We start from the raw sequence: 12,149 nt of genomic DNA, 5'->3' as shown, positions 1-12,149 counted from the left end.
TTGTGCTTGATAGGATATGTAACAATTAGAAACTGGGCTCTCAAGACGTTGAGGTGGTGATGTTTGTGATTTGGGTGTAATCGGAAGTAATTCGTATTTGGTGCTTATGCTGGTCACCTCTGGCTATGAGTGTCAGACTGGCCCTGTCTACACAATAGGTGGAAGAGGACGTGATGCGAGGGCAGCAAAACGCTCAGCGATCTGATAGTATTGTTAGAATCCTAATATCAAGTAGATGCAAAGGGAACTTACATCCGGAATCGACTTAACGAATGGTAATTCATAAAACATATACTTCTCGTTCTTGACGAGCTCCTGAATAATGAGAATCACTCCCCACGGTTGTGGCCATTGCCCCATCAACCTCTCCAAGAGAATGCGAATGATCTGCTCCCGGATATCAGATTCTTCTTGGTCGTTGAGATCGGTTCCAAATATTTCCAACAAGGCTTGAGTGAAGTAGTGGGTGTGGTTGTTGGGATATCGGAGCTGGTCGACGATACTGCTGAGGAAGTAGTACCGCGCCTCAGGATTAAGCTCATGAACTAGCATAGAAAGTAACGCTGCATCAGGGGATGCTTGGATGTACGCTGGGCCGTTCGTCTGTTCTGCCCTGGTAATGGCATGCATGCCTGTGTACACTACAAGTGAGTCTAAGAGTTTAGGGTCCACATTGATAGGCACAAAACCAGGTCCAGTCTGTCGGCCATTCCTGCGTTGCGCTGCATGTGCAATATGTGCAACAGCATCCTCCGAAGGACCGGTCTGCAATGCCTGTTCAAGAATCTCGAACAACTCGCTCTGCCGCAGAGGAGCCTCGACATCGTTCTCATTGTCTGGAAACTCGCGGATCTCGTTGATACGGTCGATCTTCAACCCCGGCTGCAATGGATCTGGAGCCTTGAGATAAGGGCTGGGCTTCGCATCTAGAATCAGATTGTGGAGCTGGACACAGTGACTGGGAATGTTGGCACAGAGCTTGGAGTGATTGGCGGCCACAAATTCGGGAAAGTCGTGTTGCAAGACAACAATAAACTTCAGAACCCCTTGGTATATTTCTTTCGTCACTGTACTTAGGTGCAATGGCTTGAGGAGCTCGCCAACAAAGAGCATCAGGTTTTCCACAATTTTGGCGAAACGATTCCATCCAGCATGATCTGGGAGTCTCAATAGTTGAGGCATAAAGTTTCGGTGGGATACCAAGGGAAGCCAACCGAAAATAAAGCCAGGGAAGTGTGACGGACGCACTTTCAGAAAGACTTCAGCGAAGACGAAAAGTATATCTCGCTGCTCCACGTCTGTCAATCCACCGTCGAAATTGTTCATCTCGCAAAGAAGAGTAGAGAACAGCCGCAGAAACACCTTCTGATTGAAGTTATCTCCACGCACGACATGATGGTGGTTCAGGACCAAAACCGTGAGAGACAAGACAAATTTGAGATATTCAGCCTTGGTCGGTTGAACTGCACCTTGGCCTTCAATCTCTCGCTCACGTCCATTGACGATCAGAGAGATCAGCTTCGCTAGCGAGTCAATTGTGCTGTAAGCCTCGTCGAGACTACCACTTGTCTGTATGTGTTGTTCGAAAGATTTTACGGATGCATCGATACTGATCCGCAAGAACAAACACATTCCATCACGCTCGTTAATTAGTTGCCCCTTGTACATCTGCAGGATGAATTGTGGTGCCGCCTTCTCACTTGCATTGGGGTTCCGGCACAGATGAACCCACTCATCGAAGACATAGTCCATTTGATCTTGGCGATGGACAAGCTTTTCATCGGCTCGGTAGTCTTCGATACTGCGGCCAATTGATCGGGGTAGATTGTGGTCTAACAACTTTTGCTTCAGCTGTTGCCCAACCTCAATAGACGGATCTTCTTCGATCCATTGCCATGCAACCTCTAAACTCTTGGCAAAATCGGCATACAGGGCAGGGGGGCGATCGACAAGAAGTACGTAATCAAGTAAGGAGGACAGGAAGTCAAGTGAGCCTTCTTTCCTGCCCAATATCGCCTTGGAGGCAGCTGAGTCAATGCGTCGTAATTGGACCAGGTTGTGTTCGATCAAGATTGTGACCAGGGGAATATTAAGCAGGGTTTCATCTTCGACGTCGCCGATAAATAGAGCGAGTTGGCCTGCAACCCGACCGCTAATTCTACGAATGTTTTGCAACGCAGACACCAAGGTTTCTATAAGAAGTTGGTCCTGGGTTCCACTGAAAAGTAAACGGCAGATCTGATCAACAATGAAAAGATCAAGCGGTTCAGTGCTTGGCCCATGCTGGCTTTTGATTACAAAATCACAAAGCTCATCATGAGATTTCAGGACTGGCTGAGACTCTTCGTGAACTCTCTTGGTTAGATCCTCGAAATGCTGCTCAGGAGCTTCTGCTGTCGCGCGTTGTAGTTCAAGAAGGGTTTTTTGTACTCTTTCCATCATGCTTCTCGTATCCATCGGAATAGGAAGTCTTCCGTTAGCCATGCTGGTATTTGGCTGAGCATAGGCAAGTTGCTGATTGCTGAGGTGAGGCATCACAGGAGGCTCCGCTGCCGGCGTTGCAAGATTTGGGATTGCGTATTGATCCTGTAGAACCTCATTCGCCACTGACCGTGTTGTATCTGAGGAAGTGGCGACGTGGGTAGTACCCGAAAGAGAAAGAGCCAGCGGGGCACGTGGTTGTCGAGCAAATTCCTCATATATGGCCATTTGCTGCATATTTAAGCCGTCTACATTGGGCTGCAGTTTGTACGGATTTGGGATTGTCCAGGACCAGCGGCTCAGATCCCGATCAATGAAAGGGTCGGTTGGATTTGTCAGCTTATGTTGACGGCGTAGTTCCAGCTCTGGTTCGATCAACTCTTTGATTTCAGGAACAGCGCGATCCTCAGCTTTCTTCTCCACTTGGTTGCAGGCAACCTCCAGGTTTTGGTTGACACACATGATGATGGTCCCCTCTGGAAGTCCTTGACCATGGTCTGCAGATAGGGTCCTCATGTGGTTGGTTATGCTTGCTCGTAAAGGTTCTTTTGAGGTGACTAGAGCAAGACTACCGGCCGTCTTCCTGACCATATTGATGGCTGCTGCCTCCAATCTATCTGCGTCCGGTTCGGTCGCAAAGTCCTTGTGGATCATCTGGGCAGTCGATATGGCCGCAATTGTGACTGAGCGTTCAACGACAGGGGCGATGATTTCCTGTACCGAGCGGTTCATGGCAGTCTTCAGGATTTCACGTAAACGAGTTTGGTTGACCATGTCGTTCACAGGAGGGTATGTAAGTAGTGGACCGAGGTCAGGGATTGAAGATGCAATCTCTTGAGGAGAGAACCTGCCACTTCCAACGCCAGCAACGAGGCCATTCATGGACATGTTATCGAATCTGTCCAGGATCTCTGGGGCCATGACTTCTGTCGCTTCTTCGACTAGAGGCATACGATTCATGATGTCTGAAGAAGGTTCGATACTTCTGTGGTCCAGTTCTAGTTCCGTACAAAGAACCTCAATCTCAAAACGTTGATTAAGCTTCAGCTCTGCGTGATGATAAAGCTCAATCAGAAGGTGGATGATGTCCATGACCCAAGGATTCGGCGGCTTAAAGATTGTAGAGAATTTACCCTGAGCAAGTACCTTGCAGACGAATGGGATCACGACTATTAGTCGTTGCGTGTCATATGCTTCTATCAAAAGTTGCTTGAAGGCGATATTCTTGTGCTTGATAGCTTTATCTCGAGCGAGAGTCAAGGAGCCTAACCAAACACCCAGGTTCTTCAGGTGTGCTCGTTCAGTTTGAGACTGCATGGTGGCCTCAGAATTAAGCATGCGAATGGTGCTGACGTAGGTTTCCCGCAGAACTTCTGCCCAGAGAGACTTTCTGCCGAACAGCTTGACAAGATCGAGGTATAATTGGTGGTAGTTTGGCTGCATCTTTGCGCGTTCTTCAACCAAATGGCCTGCAAACCATGTTTGAGTGTAATCATCCATCGAATCCTTAAGCTCACTGAACTTTGACTCTAAATTGTCCGCCGTGACGTTGTTTAAGACGAACTGTATCTTCTCTTGAATGTCCGAGGATGGGTCATCGTATTCGGGTAAAGAACTTGGCTCTACATGCAGTGCACTAAATTCGGGTGCACTAGGCTCAGCTGCAAGTATTTCATCGATATTGCCGTTAGTGATGCCCCCGCCGTTCATCAACTGATGAGCATCGCCGTTACGAGAAGCTTCTTCCTGGTCAGCGTCGCGAACAATTTGTTCCGCCTTAATCCAAGCCTCGGTTCCCTGCAGACCCGGAACTTGAAGAAGTTGTCTGCAGAACCCTGGCCATTCGGATAACCGAGGGTAGAGCTGAATCAGGGCTTGCAATCCAAATTTGTACATCGATTGGTCGATGGGGTGATCTCGAACAGCCTCGAGAATCATGTAGAGGCCAATCTCAAGTGGAAGATCGGATATGAGCTTGTGCTGAATGATTCCGCCAAATAGAACAGCCGTGGTAGCTAATGCCTCTAATGGGTATGTGCCATAAAGTGCGTACTCGTCAAACAAGCCATGTATCATGCAAGCAAATACATCCTGATCGGTGGGGGAGCGCGAGTGCTTGTATATATTGAGAGCTTCCACAACTTGTTTGGGCTGTAGGTCTTGGTTGTACATGCGTTTGTAATGCTCCTCCATCTTCTCATTTGCTGCAATCGGCAAAGAATTCGACTCCAGACCATTGTTATCAATGATATCGTCGTAACCTTCTCCATAGTTGATGAGTCTGGGGTATGCGGTGATGCATTGCCGTTGCACGGTGATGAGGTCTGGCACCGGCGATTTTGGCAATATGTCTTCTAGAATATGGAGAAGAGCAGATATGGTCCTAACAGGAAGCATAACACTGACTAACACCCTCTGCCCATCTTCAGAGCGCTGGGCGTCTAACTCATGTTGAGACTTAATGTTCAAGAAGGTCATGAGAGCACGTGCAAGCTCCTCGGGGTGCGTCGAGTGAGATTCGGCCCACTTGTCGAGGGAATAAGCATCTTCTGCATGAGCAAACGCTGCAAGGTCCAGTCCAAAGCCACTGAGGATTGGTATCAAGTCGTCTAGCCATTTATGTCTCTTGGCATGCAAGAGGATTGTTGGCAGCTCCAAGGGAGCTCTCGCATGGAGATCTGATAGGCGGGACGCAACCCAGGCCTTGTCTTTGCGCCACAGCGCCATAAGAACGAAATCGTAGTTGGGGTCAGCTTTGTATAGAAATCGGTCGAACAAGGTGTTGATGGTATCGTGTGCAAGTTCCGACCATGGCTTTGGTACCCCAAAAGCAGAGACCAGGAATATATCTAAATTAGGGACAATAACGCTTTGGAAAAGTCGCCTAGCTTCATAAGTATCAGATGCTGGTTGTGTATCCAAAGCTACGTCCATTATAGCTGTCAAGGCAACCAGAGAAACAAGAGGGTGGCTGACGGCATAGGAGGCCCGCGATGCGAGCCCGGGCTCCAGAACCCCGAAGTCACTCTCATCGAAGGAAGTTTCAAGAGCCGGAATTGTTTTCGCGTCGAGTTGGTCTGGAGTAAGGGATAGAATAGCACAAAGGAAGGACAATTGGGTCTCGGAATTTACCCATTTTCCACCAAAAAGTAGCTGAATATCAAGATTTTCGTTCACTGCCAATGGCCGTAGAGCTTTGTAGAGGTTGAGAAACTGGTCCGATGTTATCCTTAACTGTGGCTGGTCAAAATACGAAAGCACTTTTCCCCAGTTGAAGTCTCTGGGAACCTCCTTTTGAAGACTGCTAACCAAGGTAGAGGTGGAGAAAGGCGGCGTCTGACTGATGGTGGTATATATCAGCGCAGCAGCAACCTGCTCTTCATCGCGCTGTATGTTTCCAGCGACGCGGAGATGATTTCTACAGGTTTCTTCGTCTGCTGTCATGGTGGAGCCTCTCTCTTTTATATATAACACTAGCGGGTTGCGGTCGCTCAGACTCGTCCACAAATAAAGGGCGGCAAGGAGATCTGTAGGTATATGACTATGATCCTCAGGATACCTGCGGTGGATAGCTGCCGCAAGCTCTCGGTGCGCGTTGTCGTCGAAGCTTGGCGGACGCTCCTGGATGTATTGGCCGATAGTTTTGGTCAGGAGATGAATAGGGAGCTGCGCATGGCCATAAGTAATTGGATCAGCCAATATTTCGACGAGGTTCGTGAAGTTAGTGGAGAGTATGGCATTTGCTAGAACTTGTCAGTCTTTGATCGCAATGCCAAAACGTGGCCAACGGACCTTTTGTTTTGAGATCTGGTCTCGGGCCAGTCTTGAATGCCAAAGCTAGAATTGTCTTTTCGAGCGCGTCTAGTTTGAAGTGCTCCATGAACGTTGAGAGGTCGAAATCACGGAATATATCCTCGTTCGCCGTTTCGATGGCATTCGCAATCTTCCCTGCCTGCTCGGCATTGGTGCATATCGCGTCCATTTGTTCGACAAGCAATTGGTAGTTCCCATTGTTCGCGCTCGATACTTGTCTATTTAGGCTTGGAAAGATCTGCGGAGCGCTGCCGGCCACGATACGACAGAAGAACTTTTGAAATACTTCCATGCCGCTCTCATCGATCAGCTATGAGGCTCGAGTCAGTGGCTATTCCAATCCTATCAAATGCAAAGGCGACAGAGCCTACCTTTCTGAGCTGCTCAGCTTGTTGTTCCCACTTCGGATTGCGATCCTTATCTTCTTTTAGGGAGCCAAGGAGGAGCGAGACCTGGGCAACGACGATTTTGGTGACTTGGTTTGCTCCAGTGGGGCTGTTGATGCCGGGACTTGCGCCAGCACTCAAGGGGCCGTGATGGGACCCGTGAGGCGAATGCGTGACGCCGGCGGTCACAATAGACTGCGGTTGCTGCTGGTGCTGCTGCTGTTGTGCTAGCGAAGGTGTAAAAGAGCCCCCTCTGGAGGTGACCATCGAAGTTGCTGTTATACTGGCGCAGACCCACTCCGGCAAGCTAGCTCTCGTTCTCTAGAGCCGAAAGAAAGGTCTACCGGCGAGATGTGGGCATTGATGAGGCAAGTAGGGTCGCTCGTCGATGGAGGAAGGAGGGGAGGAAGGTGTTTGCATGGGATTTGGTCGAGGGTGTTGAAATCGCAGTCGTTGACGAAGGTGAGAAGTCGCGACCGCACCGGCCAAGAGTGCGGCTGCGTCCAAATGGGGTTAGCGTTGCCAGCTCAAGCTAGGTAAACTGGAAGCCCAGGACCATGGATTGCATGGCCATAATGGATCTGAGAGTTTCTTCATGATAGAATGTACAGCAGGATTGATATTACGATATTCCCATCCTTTCTATGGCAATGAATATGCTATGATTCCTCGAGAAGAGTCTTTATATCTGGATTTACCGAGTACAAGTGTAATTGCGCATTCATTCCAATGCCAGCACTCACAGACGGAGTACTGCTGCAGAGTATAGTATAGTACAATACAGTACTGTAAGTACAAGGGGAAAGGGGAGCTTAATTTTCGTTTGCACATGCAGGGAGGGGAAGGGAGGTGAGGGAAACGCTTGAAACAATGTCCCTTTTGGTGTAAGTGGCTTTAAATGCTAAATGGGATGCTTGTTATAGCCAGTCCTCTGATTCAGCTTCATCGCCAGACACTACTAGCATGCCACCAGAATCTTATGAAGCGTCCTTGAACAACCCGATGGCCGATATAGCGATAGGTAACCAATCAACCCATTCTTGGCCATCAACAGCTTAAAGTTCTTATATGCAAGGCATTGTTATATGAGCTGAAGGTCGCTGCTGCTCTAAGAGGTTTAGTCAGAGATCGGATGAGATGTAAATTCAAAATACCGCTTTAAGATCCCATAGTAGTAGATTTGAATAGAAATGTCCCCTCCGAAGAGGCTTCGAGCCAACTTCTCCAAAATACCTCTCTTCTTCACTTCTCCCATAGATTATACCCAGGACATGCAATATAATATGGACGGTTAAGTTATGGAAGGTAGTGCGGAGTACATAAGCCTTGTCACGTATCGTCTGAAGATGACGAAGTATCACGTGCGAAATCCCGAAAATCTTGCCATCGTGGCAACACGCCCAGAGTAAACAGTTCAAAGCTCTTCACACCATTCCACTAAGCTTGTCCCCTGCGCTTAACACTCAGTCATTGCATTCCAATTCTTCATTGAACATCCCTCGTTATTCGAGTCCGAGTTACACATCCATAGATTGTTTCAGCCGAGGATTCTGAACGTGGGCTTTCGATTCCGTCTGCCCAGTGGAGCTTGATATCAACAAAACAGTTGGGCATCATGCCCGGCACAATATCAGATGGTCCCTCGGTGGCCTTGAGCTTTGCTAACAACTTTTGGGGAAAAGATGATTCTGGGGTTGATCCTCTTCTAACACGCATGCACAATGCAAAACAGACTTGCGATGAGTTGAAAGCTTTTTACACAGGTTTGTTTACTCGCCGTCCTCTGTTTGCTCTCGCTGACAACACTCTACAGCTCGCTCTTCAATCGAAGAAGATTATTCCCGCAAGCTTTTACAGCTGTCACGAAAGCCATTAGGATCCGTTGAGAGCGGCACCCTTCGATCTTCTTTAGATGTTCTGCGAGGAGAGGTCGAGCAGATGGGGAAGTCGCATCAAATAAATGCTGGTCAAATGAAGACGGAACTCGAGGAGCCGCTGGCGGCCTTTGCAGGTGCCATGAAGGAGAGACGAAAGATTGTGCAGGGTGGTATTGAGAAGCTATTGAAGGTCAAGGTGCAACAGACAAATCAAGTTAATAAGGTTAGCTCTTTGCCTTGAGTCAATCAATATTACTGCTCACACTCCACTAGACTCGAGACAGATACGAGCAAGAATGTCTAAAGATTAAAGGATACTTAGCACAAGGCCATATGGTTATGGGGCAAGAGGAGCGAAAGAACAAGGCGAAGTTAGAGAAGACCCAGGTTACTGTTGCGACATCAAACACCGACTACGAACACGCGGTTAAGGCTCTCGAGGAAACAACTGGCCGATGGAACAGAGATTGGAAGGCAGCGGCGGACAAGTTTCAGGATCTGGAAGAGGAGAGGTTGGATTTTATGAAGAGCAGCCTCTGGAACTTTGCGAACATTGCCTCTACTGTCTGTGTCAGTGACGATGCATCATGCGAAAAGGTCCGACTCTCGCTTGAAAACTGCGAAGTTGAGAAGGATATTGCTGCCTTCATCCGTGACCATGGGACTGGGCAGGAGATCCCTGATCCGCCAAAGTACATCAATTTCCGTCGTGGGGATGTTAGTGACAGTCAGTCAGAAGCTTCCGAGGATGAGAACTATTCTGTTGCCCAATTTCAGCGAACCATCAACCCAGCTTATAGAAGCTCATCTCCTCAACCATCAACCTACGAATCTCATCATGATCCACAGTCAGCTCTATCCCAAGACCTCAGACATGATCTTGGAACTCCTCCCAGCCGGGAGGCTACCTTGACACCCCAGAAGGCGATTCCAGACCGGTCCCGACAACCACAGCTTGATTATCAAACACAACCAAGTAAATTGCAGTTTGAACAGTCTCAGCATGGCCCGCTGGCCGCTGTCCCCCATGACCCCTATCCTATGGATGGGATGACCATGTTATGCCGAACGGGTCCTCCTTCTGAGAGAAGCTCGGCACATAGTCCCGCGAGGCCTTCAAGCCGCGACTCAAACAGCGAGTATTCCAACCCGACGTCATTTTCAAGCCAAGAACCCCCAAGTGGAAAGACGTCCCCAATCAAGCAAGCGGGACCCCCAGTAGAAAAGACGGTACTGAAAAAGAAAAGTGGTTTCTTCCAAAGCCCGTTCAGAAGAAAGAGCAACAGAGAGAAAGATGACGCTGCAATGACACCATCAAGCCGAAATACCTGGTCTGCAAGTCGAACAACAGCCGCCCAAAGCACACCATCTAGACGACCTCAGGTTTATGGCCAAGATTCTCAGAACATGATCAGTGACAGGCCGAGTGGAAGTCCGGAACCCATCGATCCTCGAGCCAATTTCCAACTGAACGTCGGGAACAACGTCTTTGATGTACAAACGCCAGACAGGAAGGGAAAGATCGCCCGAAACAATTCGTCACAAGAGGAAGATTTGGATCCGATTGCTCAAGCACTTGCAGAATTGAAGGGTGTTACGAAAGCTTCATCCAGTCGGGTATCGGCAGATAATTACCATGGTATTGCCACTCCTGCTCCAGGAGCAAGCCCAGCTTCTCGACCTGGCGGTGCTCAAATGGCAAACGGGGCCTTGATGGGAGGTATGCGAGGCACTCCACCCCCGTCCTACGATCAGCCTCCAATGCAACGACTGGGAGCTCCTCAACCAGCACATACCTCCAAAGCGATGCAGCAGACCCGGCAAAAGTATGAAGACCAGACTAGAAATATGTTCACTGCCCAAAAACAACCTGAGGCTCGTGGAGGATACCCATCGGGATCACAATCCCGACCAGGCACCCGAGGAAATGATATTCCGCGGGCTACCTCTCCAGCTCCTCCCCGCAGTGCATCTCCTCGTCCAGGTATGCATGTAGATACAAGGCAAGGCTATCGTTCTGCATCTCCAAACCCTTACGGCAGTCAACGTGCTGGTACTCAGTCTACTGGACCACAGAAACGTAGCTCAGATCAATACTACCGCCATGCTTCGCCGAATGAAGTCGCCCGCGCCGTGTCCCCAGCCCCTTTTAGGGAGCAAGAGAGGCCTGGCAGTAGCCACATGGGCGGCGAAATGTCAATACAACTCGCTCCAGGTCAAAATGAAGGATACGGATCTCAAGGACGGGGTGGTGGTCGATCGGGAGGTTCTGGATCCGCTAGGCCCCTGAGCTACTATGGGGGAGGTGGTTCACAGGTAGGATCAGCCTCTAGACAGAGAAGCAAGAGCGTTGCAGATGTCAGGCAGTTTAATAGAGAGGGTCGACCTATCCTTCATTTCGGTGAGTCTCTTTCATCCAATTTGTCTCAAATGCTAACTATTTTTGAAGCTCGAGCAATGTATATGTACCAAGCAGCGATTCCTGAGGAGCTGAGCTTTGCAAAAGGAGATATCCTGGCAGTCTTGAGACTTCAAGATGACGGATGGTGGGAGGCAGAGGTGGCTGGAAAGAATGGTAGACCTGGTCTGGTGCCGAGTAATTATCTTCAGAACTGCTAATTAATCTAACGATGATGTGGCGTGATGATTGATTGTTCATATTGGCGTAGTTTTTATCTTGCATATATGCGGATTTGCAAGCTGGGAGATTGATATTTGGGTTCTTGTGAGAGTTTTTAGCATTGGATTGTTCATGATGAATGGAGTTTGAGTTAAAACCAAAGAAATACTTTGCCCCATAAGTGAAACATACTTTAGAATATACAGACGGATGTCAAATATGTACAAAAGCTACCTAGAATTCTTCCTACTACATGAATCTCATCCCTTCAATATTGCATTGCAGAGCCAACATGAGCTATTACATGTGATTAGGTGGCTCGACGTCACCGCATAGCTTCCCCAGCCCAGCTTCCAAGCTCACGCAAACATCAATGTCAAGATTTGAAGCGTAGCAAAACAATTCTACTTGCCCGCGGCACAAAGAGCGGCTGCAATTATGGTAAGGTAATCAATATTTTATACGGTAACATCAAAGCTCAAGGACCTTAATTAACAAACAATCAGGATCTCGCCCTGAAGCCATATCGCGTCGCAACATCCAAGCCCGCGCAGAAGACATACCTGAACACCATCCTCTTCCTCATAAGCTCGGCCATCCTCCTCGGACTAGCGATAGTCGCATACGTGCTATTCTACTTCAACTATGTTCCGCAGGTTGGAATTGAGAGGGTCGTTCACCTTCAATATGGGTACTGCCCCTCTCTCCCCTCCAAGTACAAGTAGTCCCGTACAAACAAACTAACAATACCCAGCGACGGCCCACACCCCTACGGCATAACCTCTCTCGACTCCTCCCTGATCTCCCAACAAGCCTACGATATCTCTCTGACCCTCCATGTCCCGCGCTCCCCCTGCAACCTCGAAACGGGCAATTTCATGCTGGCCCTCACGCTCCTGTCCCCAAACCACAACCCCACAACTCAAGAAACCACCTCACCACTCCCACTCCAACCAGACACCATCCTCTATA

At 48.8% G+C, this 12,149-nt stretch overlaps 2 protein-coding genes across 2 annotated transcripts; one reads left to right on the top strand and one right to left on the bottom strand.

The window, feature by feature from the left end:
* Positions 1-213: 213 nt before the first annotated feature.
* On the bottom strand, positions 214-6,947 carry not1 (General negative regulator of transcription subunit; the record flags this gene model as incomplete). Its single annotated transcript, XM_031148293.1, has 3 exons — positions 214-6,224; positions 6,274-6,604; positions 6,666-6,947. The coding sequence occupies 3 exons, from the start codon at positions 6,945-6,947 to the stop codon at positions 214-216; spliced, it is 6,624 nt and encodes a 2,207-aa protein (XP_031006974.1).
* A 1,348-nt stretch (positions 6,948-8,295) lies between these two features.
* On the top strand, positions 8,296-11,176 carry imp2 (Septation protein imp2; the record flags this gene model as incomplete). Its single annotated transcript, XM_031148292.1, has 3 exons — positions 8,296-8,443; positions 8,494-8,780; positions 8,831-11,176. The coding sequence occupies 3 exons, from the start codon at positions 8,296-8,298 to the stop codon at positions 11,174-11,176; spliced, it is 2,781 nt and encodes a 926-aa protein (XP_031006973.1).
* Positions 11,177-12,149: the final 973 nt, after the last annotated feature.

Source organism: Lachnellula hyalina (genome assembly GCF_007821495.1).
Source record: "Lachnellula hyalina strain CBS 185.66 chromosome Unknown contig00035, whole genome shotgun sequence".
Classification (NCBI taxonomy): Eukaryota; Fungi; Ascomycota; class Leotiomycetes; order Helotiales; family Lachnaceae; genus Lachnellula; species Lachnellula hyalina.
This window is presented reverse-complemented; position numbering and strand designations above follow the sequence as displayed.